This window comes from Pongo pygmaeus, chromosome 10 (assembly GCF_028885625.2).
Source record: "Pongo pygmaeus isolate AG05252 chromosome 10, NHGRI_mPonPyg2-v2.0_pri, whole genome shotgun sequence".
NCBI classification, from domain to species: domain Eukaryota; kingdom Metazoa; phylum Chordata; class Mammalia; order Primates; family Hominidae; genus Pongo; species Pongo pygmaeus.
This window is the reverse complement of record NC_072383.2, coordinates 48,085,975-48,104,131: the sequence shown is the minus strand read 5'-3', so window position 1 is coordinate 48,104,131 and position 18,157 is coordinate 48,085,975. Positions and strand designations below refer to the sequence as shown.

Here is an 18,157-nt window from a genome sequence, read left to right as displayed (position 1 = left end):
TTTCTTTCTGATAGTCAGCCCCAACTTGGGCTACTTCCAAATGACTCCAACAAAGTGTTACGTGAAAAAAAATTATCTATTGTATTTTTTTTAACATAAACTAAAATCTTCAAGTTACCTGTAGAGCCACAGCTGTAGCTGCATTTATGTTATTACTACATGGTGAAGCAGTACTTGCCCTCGATGGCTTTGTAGTACTTGGAGGAGAAACTGGTACAGTTGTCTGATTGAGACCATCCTTCTGAACAGAGGAATCTTCTATTAGATCCTTTTCTTGCTGAGTTGTGCTAAGGAAAAAAGAGCTTGCAATTAGACTCAGAATAGCATATAGGAACAGTTGAGCAACTAATCAGAAGAAAACGTAATTTTTTTTTTTTTTTTTTGAGACGGAGTCTCACTCTGTCACCCAGGCTGGAGTGTAGTGGCATGCTCTTGGCTCACTGCAACCTCCGCCCCCCGGGTTCAAGCAATTCTCCTGCCTTAGCCTCCCGATTAGCTGGGATTACAGGCGCCCGCCACCACGCCCGGCTAATTTTTTTATTTTTAGTAGAGATGGCGTTTCACCATGTTGGCCAGACTGGTCTTGAACTCCTGACCTCAGGTGATCCACCTGCCTCGGCCTCCCAAAGTGCTGGGATTACAGGCGAGAGCCACCACACCCGGCCAGAAAAAGTAATTTAATGTTGAAGATCTTCAATACTATAACTTGTACCTTAATGCAGTAAGCTCAGCAGCACATGGAGAACTGGTACTCATATTGAGTTGCTGGGCAGAAGTGCATTCTGTCTGCTCATCTGCAGGCACTGGGCAACTAACTGTCAACTCTTCATTATCCTTAAAGTAAAAAGATTTTTCAAAATTACACTTAGACCTTTTTCCAAAGAAGATATACACGTCTAATAAGCACAAGAGAAGATGGTCAACATCATTAGTCATCATAAAATGCAAAGCTAAACCACGGTGAAAAATCACTTCATACCCACAAGGATGGTTATAATTTAAAAAAAAAGACATTAACAAATGTTGGTGATGATAAGGAGACATTAAAACTCATACATAGAGGGTGGCAATGTAAAATGATGCACTGCTTTAGAAAGCAATGTAGCAGTTCTTTAAAAAGTTAAATAGGCTGGGCGCAGTGGCTCACGCCTGTAATCCCAACACTTTCAGAGGCTGAGGCGGGTGGATCACAAGGTCAGAGTTTAAAACCAGCCTGGCCAACATGGTGAAACCCCATCTCTACTAAAAATACAAAAATTAGCTGGGCATGGTGGTGCATGCCTGTAATCCCAGCTACTCAGGAGGCTGAGGCAGGAGAATTGCTTGAACCAGGACCCGGGAGGTGGAGGTTGCAGTGAGCCGAGATTGCACCACTGCACTCCAGCCTGGGCTACAGTGCGAGACTCCATCCCCCCCCCCAAAAAAAAAAAGTTAAACATACGGGTGGGTGCAGGGGCTCATGACTGTAATCCCAGCACTTTGGGAGGCTGAGGCGGGAGGACTGCTTGAGCCCAGGAGTTCAAGAGCAGCCTTAGACAACATAGCAAGATCCTGTCTCTACAAAATAAAGTAATATATTTAGCTAGGGTGGGAGGTGTCCATCTGTTGTCCCTGCTACTTGAGAGGATCACGTTGAGTCTGGGAGGTTGAAGCTGCTGCAGTAAACCATGATAGTACCACTGCACTCCCTCCTGGGAACAGAGCAAGACCGTGTCTCAAAAAAAAAAAAAGTTTGTAGGCTACATTAAAAAAAAATTAATGAAACCTTGACTCACACTCAACATGAATGAACGCTGAGGATGTTAAGTAAAATAAACCAGTCATAGAAAGACAAATACTGTATGATTCTACTTATATGAATTACTAAGAGTAGCCAATTCAGAGACAGAAAGTAGAACAGTGGCTGCTGAAGGATAAGAGAAGGGAGGAACAGGGAATGGTTTAATAGGTATAGAGTTTTAGTTTTGAAAGATTGTAAGTTCTGGAGCTTAGCTGCACAACCATGTGAAGGTACTTAATACTACAAAACTGTACACAGTTAAAATGGTTAAGATGGTAAACGCTGTTATGTGTATTTATACTGCTGGCATAGAATTTAGAAAAGAGCCCTGGAAATTAAAAGTGATGGATGAAATAAAATTTTCAATAGGTTTAGAAAGTTAACATTCAGAAAAACTTGGTAGAAAATATGATCTTGGTAGAAAACATGATCTTGGTAGAAAACATGATCTGGAAGCTAGATCATTTCCTAAGCATGAGTAAAGAAAACACTAATAGGACCAGATCAAAATTAAGAACTTTTTTCAACCTATAGGTACTAAAGATGGAAAAGAAACCACAGAAGTGAAAGATTATTTGTACTACGTGTAACTGACAAAGGATTAGCGCACAGAATATGTAAAAAAAAAAAAAAAAAAAAAAGAATCTGTTTCTTAAAAACTTGAAACACTGACCAGGCGCAGTGGCTGACACCTGTCAACCCAGCACTTTGGGAGGCCAAGGTGGGTGGATCATCTGAGGTCAGGAGTTTGAGACCAGCCTGGCCAACAAGGTGAAACCCTGTCTCTACTGAAAATACAAAAATTAGCCAGGCATGGTGGCGCGCACCTGTATTCACCATTCGGGAGGCTGAGGCACAAGAATCGCTTGAACCCTGGCAGTGGAGGTTGCAATAAGCCAAGACCATGCCGTTGCACTCCAGCCTGGGCGACAGAGCGACACTCCATCTCAAAGAACACTTGAAAGACTTTAAAATTTTAAAAGAACACAAGCTGATGTACAAATCCTAGAAAAGTTCTTGCTCACATGAAGATTTATAATGGCAAAATGTCCATTAACAGTACAATGAATAAATATTTTAATTCGTACAATAGAATATCACATAATAGTTCAAAATGAACAACAATCATCTGTATTAACAGTGATCAATCTCAAACCATACAGAATGAAAGAAGTAAAAGAAGAATACATACTGTACAATTCCATTTATAAGCTTTCCAAAAACAGGCACCCCGTTTTATCACCTAGGGCAAGGGTTGGTAAACTAAGATCTGCAAGGCCAAATCCAGCCTTCAACTTGTTTTGGTATGGCTTACAAGCTAAGAATGGTTTGTAAATTATAATTATTATTTTTAAATTATTATTTTTTTACAGATGGGGGTCTTGCTATGTTGACTAGGCTGGTCTCAAACTCTTGGCCTCAAGTGATCCTCCCACCTCAGCCTCCTGAAGTGCTGGGATTACAGGCATGAGCCACCATGCCTGGTTTGGTTTTTAAGTTATTAAAGGGTTGTAAAACAAAGAATATGTGACAATACATGGCCCACAAAGCCTAAAATATATACTATTAGTATCTGGCCCTTCACAGAAAAATTCTGTCAATGCAGAATGAGGCAAGAAAATTGCTATCACAAAGTCAGAATAATGTTTATACCTAAAGAGGAAGCGTGGGGCAGAATGACTATAAATAGCGGGGAGATACACATGTCACTGCTAAGATACTAGGGATGTTTATGGGCTACAATTGTGTGTTGGGGTTATAAGGAGATGTATACTTCATGATTATTCTTTAAAAATGCATACATGGCCGGGCACGGTGGCTCACCTGAGGTCAGGAGTTCCAGACCATCCTGGCTAACATGGTGAAACCCTATCTCTATTAAAAACACAAAAATTAGCTGGGCATGGTGGCAAGTACCTGTAATCCCAGCTACCTGGGAGGCTGAGGCAGGAGAATCGCTTGAACCTGGGAGATGGAGGTTGCAGTGAGCCGAGATCGAGCCATTGCACTCCAGCCTGGGCAACAAGAGCAAAACTCCATCTCAAAAAAAAAAAAAAAAAAAAAAAGAAAGAAAGAAAGTATATATGTATATATGTGTGTTTGTGTATCATCTTATGAAATCTGAGATGCCATTATTTGTTGAACTATACCATTATTTTATGTACCAATAAGAAAAAATAAAAATAAAACCACTGGATAGAAGCAGACCTTAAGATGAGAAGAAAATAAAAATACTGCACTTAAACCAAATAGCTTCTGATTAAAGATAGTCTTTTTTTTTTTTTGAGACAGGTTGCTCTGTCACCCAGGCTGGAGTACAGTGGTGTGATCACAGCTCATCGTAGCTCTGATCTCCTGGGCTGAAGCAATCCTCTTGTCTCAGCTTCCCAAGTAGCAAGGACTACAGGCATGTGTCACCATGCCCAACTAATTTTTTTTTTTACTTTATGTACAGACAGGACCTCTCTATGTTGCCCAGGTTGGTCTCCAACTCCTGGGCTCAAGCAATCCATTCACCTTGGACCCCCACAGTGCTGGGATTACAGGTATGACCCAATGTGCCTGGCTATTTATTTTTTTTCTTTTTCTGTTTTTTGAGACAGAGTCTCGCTCTTGTCGCCCAGGCTGGAGTGCAATGGCACGATCTCGGCTCACTGCAACTTCCATCTCCCAGGTTCAAGTGATTCTCCTGCCTCAGCCTCCTGAGTAGCTGGGACTACAGGTGTGTGCCACCATGCCCAGCTAATTTTTCTGTTTTTAGTAGAGACGGGGTTTCACCACATTGGCCAGGTTGGTTTCAAACTCATGACCTCATGATCCGCTCTCCTCGGCCTCCCAAAGTGCGGGGATTACAGACGTGAGCCACTGTGCCCCGCCTTTACATTTTATTTATTTTTTTTTGAAAGAGTCTCGCTCTGTCGCCCAGGCTGGAGTGCAGTGGCACAATCTCAGCTCACTGCAAGCTCCGCCTCCCGGGTTCACGCCATTCTCCTGCCTCAGCCTCCCAAGAAGCTGGGACTGCAGGCACCCGCCACCATGCCTGGCTAATTTTTTGTATTTTTAGTAGAGACGGAGTTTCCCCGTGTTAGCCAGGATGGTCCCGATCTCCTGACTTCGTGATCTGCCCGTCTCGGCCTCCCAAAGTGCTGGGATTACAGGCGTGAGCCACCGCACCTGGCCTACATTTTTTAAAACATGATTTTTAGTCTGATTTTTGAAGGTGATAAAACATGGGGGAAAAAAGTGTATCTTAGAACTTATGAAATAACTACTATGTGTCATAATATTTTTTTAAAGAAACAAGACAGTGGAATAATACCTTCAAAATTCCAAGGGAAAATGATTTCTGATAGAGAATCCAATATAGAAACAAACTACTGATCAATTTGAGAGCAGAAAAACATTTTCAGAATGCAAGAAATTTATACTTCATGACCATGGAAGATATGAACCACCCTAACGTGGAAGAGTGAAACAAGAGTGAGAAAAAAAGGGGGATCGATAAAGAAGCGTAAGGAAAATTGCCAGGGTGATGGTAAAGAGAAGGCCCAGGAACATATGCAGTAGGACACTGAGAGTGCACACAAAAGGACAAACCATCATAGTATATTATGTTTGAGTCTCAGCCATGAAAAAAATATGTAATACTGAAATGTGACTTACAAAGGATGGTGTGTCCCAGCATAACTAGCAACATCTTTTACTTTCTTAGAGATACTAAAATAATGGGTGCCTTATAATTGATGATATCTTATATATAATGAAGTACAATATTTCAGGAGGATAGGAAAAGTGTGAGTATGTTGGCTTAAGAAAGCTAAATCTTTAGCTTCAGAAAGTGAAGTTAACATACACTGCTGAAAATGGAAAAGCCAAGAGGTTACAATAAAAAGATGTTAATTAGGCAGGGCGCAGTGGCTCATGCCTGTAATCCCAGCACTTTGGGAGGCCAAGACGGGCAGATCACGAGGTCAGGAGATCGAGACCATCCTGGCTAACATGGTGAAACCCCGTCTCTACTAAAAATACAAAAAAAAAATTAGCCGGGCGTGGTGGCAGGCGCCTGTAGTCCCAGCTACTCGGGAGGCTGAAGCAAGAGAATGGTGTGAACCCAGGAGGCAGAGCTTGCAGTGAGCAGAGACGGCACCAATGTACTCCAGCCTGAGCTACAGAGTGAGACTCCATCTCAAAAAAAAAAAAAAGTTAATTAGAAATACAGGGCCGGGCGCGGTGGCTCACGCTTGTAATTCCAGCACTTTGGGAGGCCGAGGTGGACGGATCACAAGGTCAGGAGTTTGAGACCAGCCTGGCCAACATGGAGAAACCCTGTCTCTACTAAAAATACAAAAATTAGCTGGGTGTGGTGGTTTACGCCTATAATCCCAGCTACTCATGAGGCTGAGGCAGGAGAATTGCTTGAACCCAGGAGGCAGAGACTGCAGTGAGCAGAGATCCGCCACTGCATTCCAGTCTAGGTTACAGAGCAAGACTCCGTCTCAAAAGAAAAAAAAAAAAATTAAGAAATACAGGAATAAAAGTTGGGAGAAAAACCTAAGGAGCTGAAAGTAGTTGCAGGTTTTTCATTAAAAGCCTAGATATACTATAGACATGTACTGTTATAATTAAAAAAAAAAAAAAAACTGAATTAGAATAAAGGTAGAAAATGAGAAAAACTTGTGACACATGAGGATTTCTGATATGGAGAGGTCTACACACCAAATAATCATAGGATGAGGTATCTCAGCCTCTAGACATCTACTTTCCATTGTTTGAAAGAATTCATTTCTTCACTAGTGAATTATAGGCACATAAATGGAAATGACACCTTCCATTTAGCTTGCATTAGTCAGTTATCAGTTCTAAAAGGCTGAATTGACTAATAGGAAAACATGCAAGGTTGGGCGTGGTGGCTCACGCCTATAGTCCCAGCACTTTGGGAGGCCAAGGTGGGCAGATGGCTTGAGGTCAGGGGTTGGAGACCAGCCTGGCCAATGTGGTGAAACCCTGTCTCTACTAAAAAAAAAATACAAAAGTTAGCTGGGCATGGTTGCGCACGCCTGTACTCCCAGCTACTTGGGAGGCTGAGGCAGGAGAATCACTTGAACCAAGGAGGTAGAGGTTGCAGTGAGCTAAGATCATGTCTTTAAAAAAAAAAAAAAAAAAAAAAAGACATGCAAAAGCCAAGAAACATTTTATTGCCTTTGTGCAGCTTTATCATGAATCTTTAAAAAAACACTCTTAAGTATGCTGAAAACTCCATAAATAAAAACTATGATAGAAATGTACACTAAATGCAAGTAAAATTTTAAATAACAACACTGCAAATAAAGCCTAAATATGGTCTCATAAGGTAAGACTCAGATGCTGGGTGTTTACCTTTTCTTTGTAGACACCTTTAACAACATCAGACATCCTATTCTCCAAAACGAGTTCACCTGGCATTCTTGATGAACTTCCAGGTAAAGGTGGAAAATTTGAGGCTAGTAAGTCAAACTTTGGTGTTGGAGCCTTTGAGTCAGCTGTTGAAGGATGAGGTTTCTAAAATGAACAAATAATAGAATAGGTCACATGGCTATCTCATTCCCTAATCCTGTGTCACAAAAGCTGAAAGCTGCAAGAAAAGAAAAAGCAGCAAACAAAACCTCTATAATGCACAGAACTGTATCCCTACATAAATTCTTGGTTTGACATCTCACTTGAGCTCTCATCAGTCTTTACCAATTCTACTTTTCTTTAGTCACTTCTCTCACCTGTTTCTTTTGTAAACTTTGCCATACTCCTGAAGCCTTCTAACCAGTCTTCACTATTCATTTCATAATTTGCTATGCCTTCTTAACACCCACTTTACCTAAATTTGCTATCAACTCTTTTTCTTTTTTTTGAGACAGGGTCTTGGTCTGTCGCCAAGGCTGAAATGCAGTGACACAATCATAGCTCACTACAACCCTGACTTCCTGGATTCAAGTAATCCTCCTGCCTTTTTTGCCTCCAGAGTAGCTGTGTGCACCACCACACCTGGCTAAATTTTTATTTTTTGTTTTTTAGTAGTGACAAGGTTTCACTACGTTGCCCAGGCTGGCCTCAAACTCTTGAGCTTAAGTGATCCTCTCTCCTTGGCCTCCCAAAGTGCTGGGACTACAGGCTTAAGCAACTGTGCCCGACCATCACCATCTTTCTCCATCTATTTATCTCAAGGGAAAACAATATCCCTCCTCTATATAACATATATGAAAAATCTCATGCTTCCCTCCTGTCTAACACCCTATATATCCTCTGACAAGCCTCTTACCTCTTACTTGTATCTCCTCCACTTTGTCATCACTCCACTAAAATTATTTTAGGTGTCACCAATGCCTTCAACAATGCAAAACCTGACAGACCCTTTTTCCTGACCTCTCATTTCCTGACCTATAGCATTTGGTGTGTTAATCATCCTTTCCTTGGGAACACATTTTTCTCTTAGCTTCTGTGATACCTTTTTTGTTTTTTAGATTCGACAGACATGCTCTTTTTCCCCTGATCATTTCTAAAATTTTGATGGTTTCCATTTGGTTATTACTCTTTACTTCTCATATTCTCCTTGAGTGATGTCCATTATCCATGGCTTCAACTACTACCTATATGCAAGCAACTGTTAAAACAGCCTGTTTTGCTTTTTGGTGGTGATGGCTGCATATCTCTGTACATTTACAAAAATATCATTGAATTGTAGGTTTTAAATATTTTCAGCCTAGGCCTTTGCCTACAATCGAGATGACATTTGTCCATTACCCATGTCCATTCAGATTTTGCTTGACTACTTCAAACAGCATGCTGAATAATCTCATTTTTCAACCCAACACTGCTGCTTTATTCCCCAAGGTTCCATATTAGACCACTTTCACCACTCTATGGAGAGTACTCTGCATGAGCTTGTCATTCCAATTACTATGTGAAGGCTTACAAATCCAAAATTTTATTCCCAGCTAAGATCTCCCTCCTGCAAAAGAGCTCCTCTACCATGACCTACCTATTGGAAGTCATGCCTGTTTCTTTTACCCCAATGTTTAGTCCTCCATCATGACATTTACAACATATTGAATAAACCCCAAATCTAATTCTCTCTCTCACTCTTTTTTTTTTTTTTTTTTTTAGACAGAGTCTGGCTCTGTCGCCCAGGCTGGAGTGCAGTGGCATGATTTCAGCTCATTGCAACCTCTGCCTCCTGGGTTCAAGTGATTCTCCTGCCTCAGCCTCTTGAGTAGCTGGGACTACAGGCACCCACCACCATACCCGGCTAATTTTTGTATTTTTAGTAGAGACGGGGTTTCACCATGTTGGCCAGGATGGTCTTGAAATCCTATCTTCAGGCAATCCACCCACCGGGGCCTCCCAAAGTGCTGGGATTACAGGTGTGAGACACCACACCTGGCCTGAGCCACCATGCAGGGCCTAATCTCTTATTCCAAATTGTTGAGGGCCACTTGAGAAGTCATGTGGACTGCTACAATGGAATGCTAAGAAAGAATTGTTGGGCTGAGTGCAGTGGCTCATGCCTATAATCCCAGCACTTTGGGAGGCCGAGGCAGGTGGATCACCTGAGGTCAAGAGTTCGAGACCAGCCTGGCCAACATGGTGAAACCCTGTCTCTACTATAATACAAAAATTAGCCAGGCATGGTGGCGAGCACCTGTAATTCCAGCTACTTGGGAGACTGAGGCAGGAGAATCACTTGAACCCAGGAGGCAGAGGTTGCAGTGAGCCAAGATCACGCCACTGTACTCCAACCTGGACAACAAGAGCGAAACTCTGTCTCAAAAAAAAAAAAAGAATTGTTGGTCAGGCACAATGCCTCACGCCTGTAATCCCAGCACTTTGGGAGGCCAAGGCAGGTGGCTCACCTGAGGTCAGGAGTTCGAGACCAGCCTGGCCAACATGGTGAAACTCCGTCTCTACTAAAAATACAAAAAATTAGCCAGACGTGGTGGCAGGTGACTGTAGTCCCAGCTACTCGGGAGGCTGAGGCAGGAGAACTGCTTGAACCTGGGAGTCAGAGGTTGCAGTGAGCTGAGATTGCGCCATTTGCACTCCAGCCTGGGTAACAAAAGCGAAACTTTGTCTCCCAAAAAAAAAAAAAAAAAAAAAAAAAAAATGGTGCCTGAAGTTTCATGGTTGTGTATAATAAAGTTACAACACTGATTTAAAAGGTTCAGTATACCCTAAAAACAATTCTAAGTTACAATGGAACACATTTTCTTCTTTGAAAATGGGTTTCTTCTCTCCTACTTCTGCCATGTATAAACTGTGTGCTCCCCATTTGCCTTCAGCCACGATTGTAAGTTTCCCAAGGCCTCCCCAGAAGCTGGGCAGATGCCTGCATCATGCTTCCTGTACAGCCTGCAGAACTGTTAGCCAATTAAACCTCTTTTCTTTATGAATTGTCCAGTCTCAAGTATTTCTTTACAGCAATGTGAGAATGGCTTAACGAAAACTGGTACTGAGGAGTGGAGCACTGCTATAAAGATAACTGAAAATGTGGAAGCAACACTGGAACTGGGTAACAGGTAGAGGGTGGAAGAGTCTGGAAGGCTCAAAAGAAGATAGAAGATGAGGAACTTCCTAGACTGGCTTGGGAGCCTCTGACTCAATTTCAGAGGATGTATGGCATCCTCTGAAAGAAACTTATACCAGCCTGGTATAAGTCCAGGCAGAAACCTGCTCCAGGGGCGCAGATCTCATGGAGAACTTCTACTAGGGCAGTGCAGAGGGGAAATATGGGGCTGGAGCCCTCACATCAAGCCTCCACTAGGGCACTGCATAGTGGCAGAAGAGGGCCACCGTCCTCCAGACTCCAGAACGGGCATAGAAAAGCCACAGGCATTCAACATGGGCCCATGAGAGAAGCCTCCAGGGTTGATCCCTGCAAAGCCAAAGGGGTGGAGCTGCCTAAGGCCTTGGGAGCCCAACCCTTGTATCAGTGCACCCCAGGTGCGGGACATGGAGTCAAAGGACATTATTTTGTTTATTATTTTTGAGACAGAATCTCACTCTGTTGGCACAATCTGCACTCCACCTCCTGGGCTCAAGGGATCAGCCTGCCTCAGCCTCCCAAGTAGCTGGGACCACAGGCATGCACCATGGTGCCTGGCTAATTCTTTTTTTTTTTTTTTTTTTTTGTAGAAATGGGGTTTCATCACGTTGCCCAGGCTGGTATCCAACTCCTGAGCTCAAGTGATCCGTACATCTAAGCCTGACAAACAGCTGACATTACAGACTTGAGTCGCCATGCCTGGCCAAAGGCGAGTATTTTGGAGCTTTTAAGATGTCCTGACCGTTCTGCTTGGTTTTGCACTTGCATGGGGCCTGTAGCCTCAAGTGATCCACTGACTAAGCCTCCCAAAGAGCTGAGATAACAGGCACGAGCCATGGCGCCTGGCCCGCAAGACCCCATCTCGAGAGGAGGATCACTTACGCTTGGGATGTCAAGGCTACAGTGACCCATGATTGTACCACTGCACTTCAGCCTGGGTGACATAGCAAGACACATTCCTCCTCTGCCTCTCCCTAGAAGTCCTTAATCTTGCACCAAGCACAGTGGCTCAGGCCTGTAATTCCAGTGCCCTGGGAAACAGTAATATCCCGTGTCTTGGAAAAGAAAGAAGAAAGAAAAGGTAAGGAAAGTTAGAAAGACTTCGTGTTTTTATTTAAAAACCACGTGAATACATTACATCTTCAAATAACTTTTTTAAGCAAGCAACACAAGCGAAGCTCCTTACTACATGTGTGCTAGAGGGTGGGTATATGGGTGGTGGTGGTAAAAATTTCAGGGTTAAATTTAGGCTCTATTTACCTTTGCTGAAGACTACAATCAATAAAACAAAAATCCAGAAAGGAAAGACCAGAAGTCAATGCCATAGTAAATCACAGAAGAGAAAAAAGTCTGAATAAAAGTTTTAAAAAACTTACTGAGATCCTGTCATCTTCTCGTCGTCTTCGACCTCTGAAGACAGTTCTCCTTTTAATAAGAAAAAGGTGGGGGTAGGGTGGGGTGGAGGGACAAGTCATAAGTTTCTTCAGATATATACATTCTATCAAAGCCGTACACATTTTTTTTTTTTTTTTTTTTTTGAGATGGAGTCTCGCTCTGTCGCCAGGCTGGAGCGCAGTGGCGCGATCTCGGCTCACTACGAACTGCCTCCTGGGTTCAAGCAATTCTCCTGCCTCAGCCTGCTGAGTAGCTGGAATTACAGGCACGTGCTGCCACACCCAGCTAATTTTTGTATTTGTAGTACAGACAGGGTTTCACCATGTTGGCCAGGATGGTCTCGATCTCCTGACCTCATGATCCGCCCACCCCACCTCCCAAAGTGCTGGGATTACAGGTGTAAGCCACCATGCCCGGCCAGCTGTATACATTTCAATTTAAATATCTTTCTACATTTGGGGCTAGTTTTCTCTATTACTAAAAGATAATATATTATTCTGAGGGATCTTGAGCCAATTTACTAAAAACTTTACCTACTACCACACTGTAAAGTAAGATGAGCCCATTTGTTAGTAGCGATTCCTTCAAACCAGAACCATACTATTGTTTAATTAGGCACGTTGGCAATATATAACCTCACCCCTATAGTTTATGAGACAGAGTCGTGCTCTGTCACCCAGGCTGGAATGCAGTGGTGCAACCTTGGCTCACTGCAACCTCTGCCTCCTAGGTTCAAGTGATTCTCCTACCTCAGCCTCCCAAGTAGCTGGGATTACAGGCGCCTGCCACCATGCCCAGCTAATTTTTGTATTTTTTCATAGAGACAGGGTTTCACCATGTTGGCCAGGCTGGTCTTGAACTCCTGACCTCAGATGATCCTCCCACCACGGCCTCCCAAAGTGTTGGGATTACAGGTGTGAGCCACCGCACCCAGCCACTTCTATAGTTTAAAAGCTGGAAGAAATTAAAACCATAAGCAAATGGATATGTTAATTTTCTAAGCTATTCTTTCCTATATGAACTATAAGGAACTTCAGAATAACTTTATAAACCTCTGATTCAGAGCTATATTCTGTATGAGTACTCTATTTCTTAATAATTATAAAAAGCAACCAACTCATGTTCTGAAAATAACATTTGTTTAATATAACCATATACCAATAATTAAATGTTCTTCATTTAATTATTATGAAGATCATGTTCTTCAATTATTCAGGATGATCACATTATTATCAAAGGTTTTCAGGTACCTTATTTTCTTACCTGCCCCTACCATAGTCCCCATTCTGTTCCATCTGCAAAGTGGAAGTCTCCTTTTGAAGGTAAGTTTGCTCCTGATGCCCAGTTACTGTAGGGTTCTGCCGTTCAGTTGGAAAGTTTCTTGAACTAGATCTGTTCAACTGTCCATCCCCCAAGGATACAGAGCCCTCTGTTGAGTGTTCTGAACCACCGGATGACCTAAAATGAGGCTTCACACTATAGGAAATACAAAATGATATACACAAAGCAGTAAATCAAGACAGAAAAACATCTTTCCTTAGGTAAAAAATTGGCTCCTGTTGTACTGGGGTTTTCAAAAAATTAAGTTAAACACAAAAGAATAATGTTGTAAAAGTGTTGCCCCTTTTACATTCCAGATGTTATTTTAAAAAGTGATGTAAACTTTTTTTTTTTTTTTTTGAGATGGAGTCTCGCTCTGTTGCCCAGGCTGAAGTGCAGTGGCACATCTTGGCTCACTGCAAGCTCTCCCTTCCAGGTTCACGCCATTCTCCTGCCTCAGCCTCCCAAGTAGCTGGGACTACAGGCGCCAGCCACCACGTCCAGCTAATTTTTTGTATTTTGTTTAATAGAGACGGGGTTTCACCGTGTTAGCTAGGACGGTCTCGATCTCCTGACCTTGTGATACGCCTGCCTCGGCCTCCCAAAGTGCTGGGATTACAGGTGTGAGCCACCACGCCAGGCCAAAGTGAAGTAAATTTTACATTAAAAAATGTTGTGGGCTGGATGCAGTGGCTCACGCCTGTAATCTCAGCACTTTGGGAGGCTGAGGGAGGAGGATTGTTTGAGCTCTGGGGTTCGACACCAGCTGGGGCAACACAGCAAGACCCCATCATGCAAAAAAAATTAAAATGTGCAGTGGTATGCACCTATAATACGCCCAGCTACTTGGAAGGCTGAGGCAGAAGACTGCCTGGGCCCAAGAGTTTGAGGCTGCAACAAGCTATGATTGCACAACTGAATTCATGCACAGGCATCAGAGAAAACCCTACCTCTAAGACAATAATATATATATTTTTTAAGTTGTGTTTGGAGAGATGGGGGAAAATCCAAAGTTCTTTGAAAGAAACTTACTTCTACTTCAATACTCAGAATTAGGATTTTAGCTAATGTCACTGAATGCACTCTCGACATGTTTAAATCAGCCAGGTTTTAAGCTTATGAGTCTATGCAATGCATTCTTCTTCTTGTTTTTTTTTGTTGTTGTTGTTGTTGAGATGGAGTCTTTCCCTGTTGCCCGGGCTGGAGTGCAGTGGTGCAATCTCGGCTCACTGCAACCTCTGCCTCCCAGATGCAAGTGATTCTCCTGCCTCAGCCTCCCAAGTAGCTAGACTACAGGCATGTGCGACCACACCCGGCTAATTTTGTATTTTCAGTAGAGACAGGGTTTTGCCATGTTAGCCAGGCTGGTCTTGAACTCCTGACCTCGTGATCCGCCCACCTTGGCTTCTCAAAGTGTCGAGATTACAGGCATGAGCCATCACACCCGGCCTATAACACCCTTTTTTTTCTTTTTTTTTTTTGAGACAGAGTCTCACTCTGTCGCCAGGCTGGCGTGCAATGGCGCGATCTCAGGTCACTGCAACCTCCACCTCCCGTGTTCAAGAGATTCTCCTGCCTCAGCCTCCCGAGTAACTGGGACTACAGGCACGCACCACCATACCTAGATAATTTTTGTATTTTTAGTAGAGATGGGGTTTCACCATGTTGGCCACGATGGTCTCAATCTCCTGACCTCGTGATCTGCTCACCTCAGCATCCCAGAGTGCTGGGATTACAGGTGTGGGCCACCACGCCCAGCCCACTATGCATTCTTAATGGAAGCAAAACCACGCTAATGGGAGTAAAAACGGGGGCAAAGGAAGGGCAAAAAGTAATCATTTTATGTATAAAGCACAGATACATACATTACATACATACAGACATACAATAATCTGTAGTATTAAATTTTCACAGGCGGAAACTAGGAGGAAAATGCCTAAAAAGGCTGTTTAGGGGAGTAATAATGCAGAGAGTAAGAAATACTGGAATATAATTAAAATCCTAGCCTCAGCCGGGCATGGTGGCTCAAGCCTGTAATCCCAGAACTCTGGGAAGTGGAGGCGGACAGATCACCTGAGGTCCAGGAGTTCTAGACCAGCCTGGCTAACATGGTGAATCCCCATCTCTACTAAAAATACAAAAATTAGCCTGGCATGGTGGCACACACCTGTAATCCCAGCTACTCAGGAAGCTGAGGAGGGAGAATCTCTTGAACCCAGGAGGTGGAGTTTGCAGGGAGCCAAGATCACACCATTGCACTCCAGCCTGGGCAACAAAAGCAAAACTCCGTCTCAAAAAACAAAACAAACAAACAAACAAAACCTAGCATCTTATTAAACATCCATCACCAAATGAGATTTATCAAAAGATCCATATGTAGGACAGCAAACTAGGAAAATACAGCAATGCACCCAATAGCATGGCATGACTGCATGAATTAAGGTATGCAATGTGGTTAAACCAACCAACCTGCTTTTAACAAAGGGAGTTTTTATCTTGGATGATGGGTATAAGCACCCAACTTCCTAAAAGCTTACAAGCAGATGAAGCTAAGGTTGACTAATATAAAAAGAATGCAGTTTAATCAGTAGCAAAAACACCTAAAATCTCAAGCAACTGAGGATCTTGGCTCTACAGATTAAGAAGAGTGAGATTTATGTTTGGCCCATTATTTGCAGTTTATATATCCCAGTTTTTGCAATCTATTTTCATAGTTATAAACCAACAATATAAATCATGTGTTGCCAATTCCTGACTCTAGGAATAGGGATTTAAAACCTCTTGAATAATTATAACCCCACCAATTAAATGTAAATTCCCACAGCATCTCTAGCTGTCCTGTTTTATTCTTTACGGACCATAAAAAATTACCATTATTAAAACTTAAAGTAGCTGGGTGCGGTGGCTCACGCCTGTAATCCCAGCACTTTGGGAGGCCAAGGCGGGTGGATCACGAGGTCAAGAGATCGAGACCACCCTGGCCAACGTGGTGAAACCCTGTCTCTAACTAAAAATACAAAAACAAACAAAAAACAAAAACAAACAAACAAAAACAAAGATAAAATTATCAGGCTGGGCGCAGTGGGCTCAGTGGCTCGTATCTGTAACCCCAGCACTTTTAAGAGGCTGAGGTGGGAGGATCATTTGAGCCCAGGAGTTTGAGACCAGCCTGCACAACATGGCAAAACCCTGTCTCTACAAAAAAAAAATACAAAAACTTAGTTGGGCATGGTGGTATGCGCCTGTAGTTCCAGCTACTAGGAAGGCTCAGGTGGAGAACTGATTGGGCCTGGGAGGTCAAAACTACAGTGAGCCATGATCATGTTACTGCACTACAGCCTGGGTGACAGGGTAAAACACTGTCTTTAAAAAAAAAAAAAAAAGTTGGGTTGAGTTTTACATAAAGTGACACTTTGCCATAGAATTACTTCATATTACAAACTAGATTTTTTAAATAGCAATGAAAATAGTATGTCACCTAACAAAAAGTAATTTTTTTTTTTTTTTTTTTGAGAAAGGTCTGGCTGTGTCACCCAGGCTGGAGCGAGGTAGTGCGATCTCAGCTCATTACAACCTCTGCCTCCTAAGCTCAAGCTATCCTCCTACCTCAGTCTCCCGAGTAGCAGGGACTACAGGTGCACACCAGTATGCCTGGCTAATTTTTATACTGTCAGTAGAGACGGGGTTACACTCTGTTGCCTAGGTTGGTCTCCAACTCATGAGCTCAAGTTATCTGCCTGCCTTGGCTTCTCAATGTGTGGGGAATATAGGCATGAGCCACCCCACTGGCTACAAAAAGTAATTTTAAAAATACTTAGGCCAGATGCGGTGGCTCACACCTATAATGCCAGCATTCCAGCCTGGGCAACAAGAGCAAAACTCCGTCTTAAAAAAAAAAAAAAAAAAAAAAGGCCGGGTATGGTGGCTCATGCCTATAATCCCAGGACTTTGGGAGGCCAAGGTGGGTCGATCACGAGGTCAAGAGATTGAGACCATCCTGGCCAACATGATGAGACCCCGTCTCTACTAAAAATACAAAAATTAGCTAGCACATGCCTGTAGTCCCAGCTACTCAGAAGGCTGAGGCCAGAGAATTGCTTGAACTCGGGAAGCAGAGGTTGCAGTAAGCAGAGACTGCACCACTACACTACAGCCTGGTGACAGAGCAAGACTCTGTCTCAAAAAAAAAAAAAAAAAAAATTTATATTACCTGTTACATCTTGAAAATGAACTGATATGATAGATATGCTATTTGCATATGTTTAGAAAATGTCCTTCATCCAACTTTCACACTACATTTCAATATGCTTAAGGGACAACTTACTACATTTATACAGCCCTCAGATCTCATAATCTTACCCTTCACTGAGACGGACTTAACAATCTCGATCCAGGCAAAAGATAGAAAGAATGAAGAAAGAAAGAAGTGATAAAAGACAGAAAAGAGAAGTAAAGTGAAAGAAAGATAAAGTATGAAAGGTAGAAAAATGCCTGGATTTCTGAAAGTTAGTCCTATTCTCTCTAAGTAGGAATAGTGATCATCACTGGGCTGTCACAGGTTAATATAAAAATTGCAAAACGCTCTCTAAAAAAGACTTTGTCCTTAGCTGTTAACATTAATAATAATAATAAAGGCCTGGCAGCAGTCACTTTTTAGAAGCAAGAAGGGAACAAGGATTTGGGTTGCTGGTCCAGAAGGTCTTTATTTGCATTTTTAGAAAAAGTATTCACTTATTATTTCTGTAATTAAAAATTACCAACCTGTATTGGTCAAATATATGGAAAAGAACTGTACACAAGTGGTTTTAAGTAACCACTTTATTTGCATTTTTAGAAAAAGTATTCACTTATTATTTCTGTAATTAAAAATTACCAACCTGTATTGGTCAAATATATGGAAAAGAACTGTACACAAGTGGTTTTAAGTAACATGCAAAACATGGTACTAAACACACCATGTATTTTCAAAACCATAGGTATACTTCCTTATAAGTAAAGATAACTTGACTGTCATTCCTATCTGTCACCAAAAAGGTGCAACGGATAAAAGGTAACAATAAAGAAATAACCATGGAGCCATGTAAAGTATTTTA

General features: G+C 42.3%; 1 protein-coding gene across 19 annotated transcripts in view; it reads right to left on the bottom strand.

Annotated features, from left to right (window-relative positions):
- Window positions 1–18,157, bottom strand: part of LARP4 (La ribonucleoprotein 4) — a 79,560-nt gene that overhangs the window by 5,711 nt on the left and 55,692 nt on the right. For 13 of the 19 annotated variants that reach the window (XM_054442791.2, XM_054442801.1, XM_054442802.2 and 10 more), the window contains 5 exons: window positions 13,008–13,220; window positions 11,726–11,774; window positions 7,157–7,318; window positions 713–834; window positions 119–287 (listed from right to left, as the gene is read on the bottom strand). In XM_054442791.2, the coding sequence (XP_054298766.1) occupies window positions 119–287; window positions 713–834; window positions 7,157–7,318; window positions 11,726–11,774; window positions 13,008–13,220 (715 nt within the window). Of the gene's footprint in view, window positions 1–118; window positions 288–712; window positions 835–7,156; window positions 7,319–11,725; window positions 11,775–13,007; window positions 13,221–18,157 lie in introns of those variants that run through there. The other 6 variants (XM_063646936.1, XM_063646938.1, XM_063646935.1 and 3 more) reach the window with 2 other exon arrangements.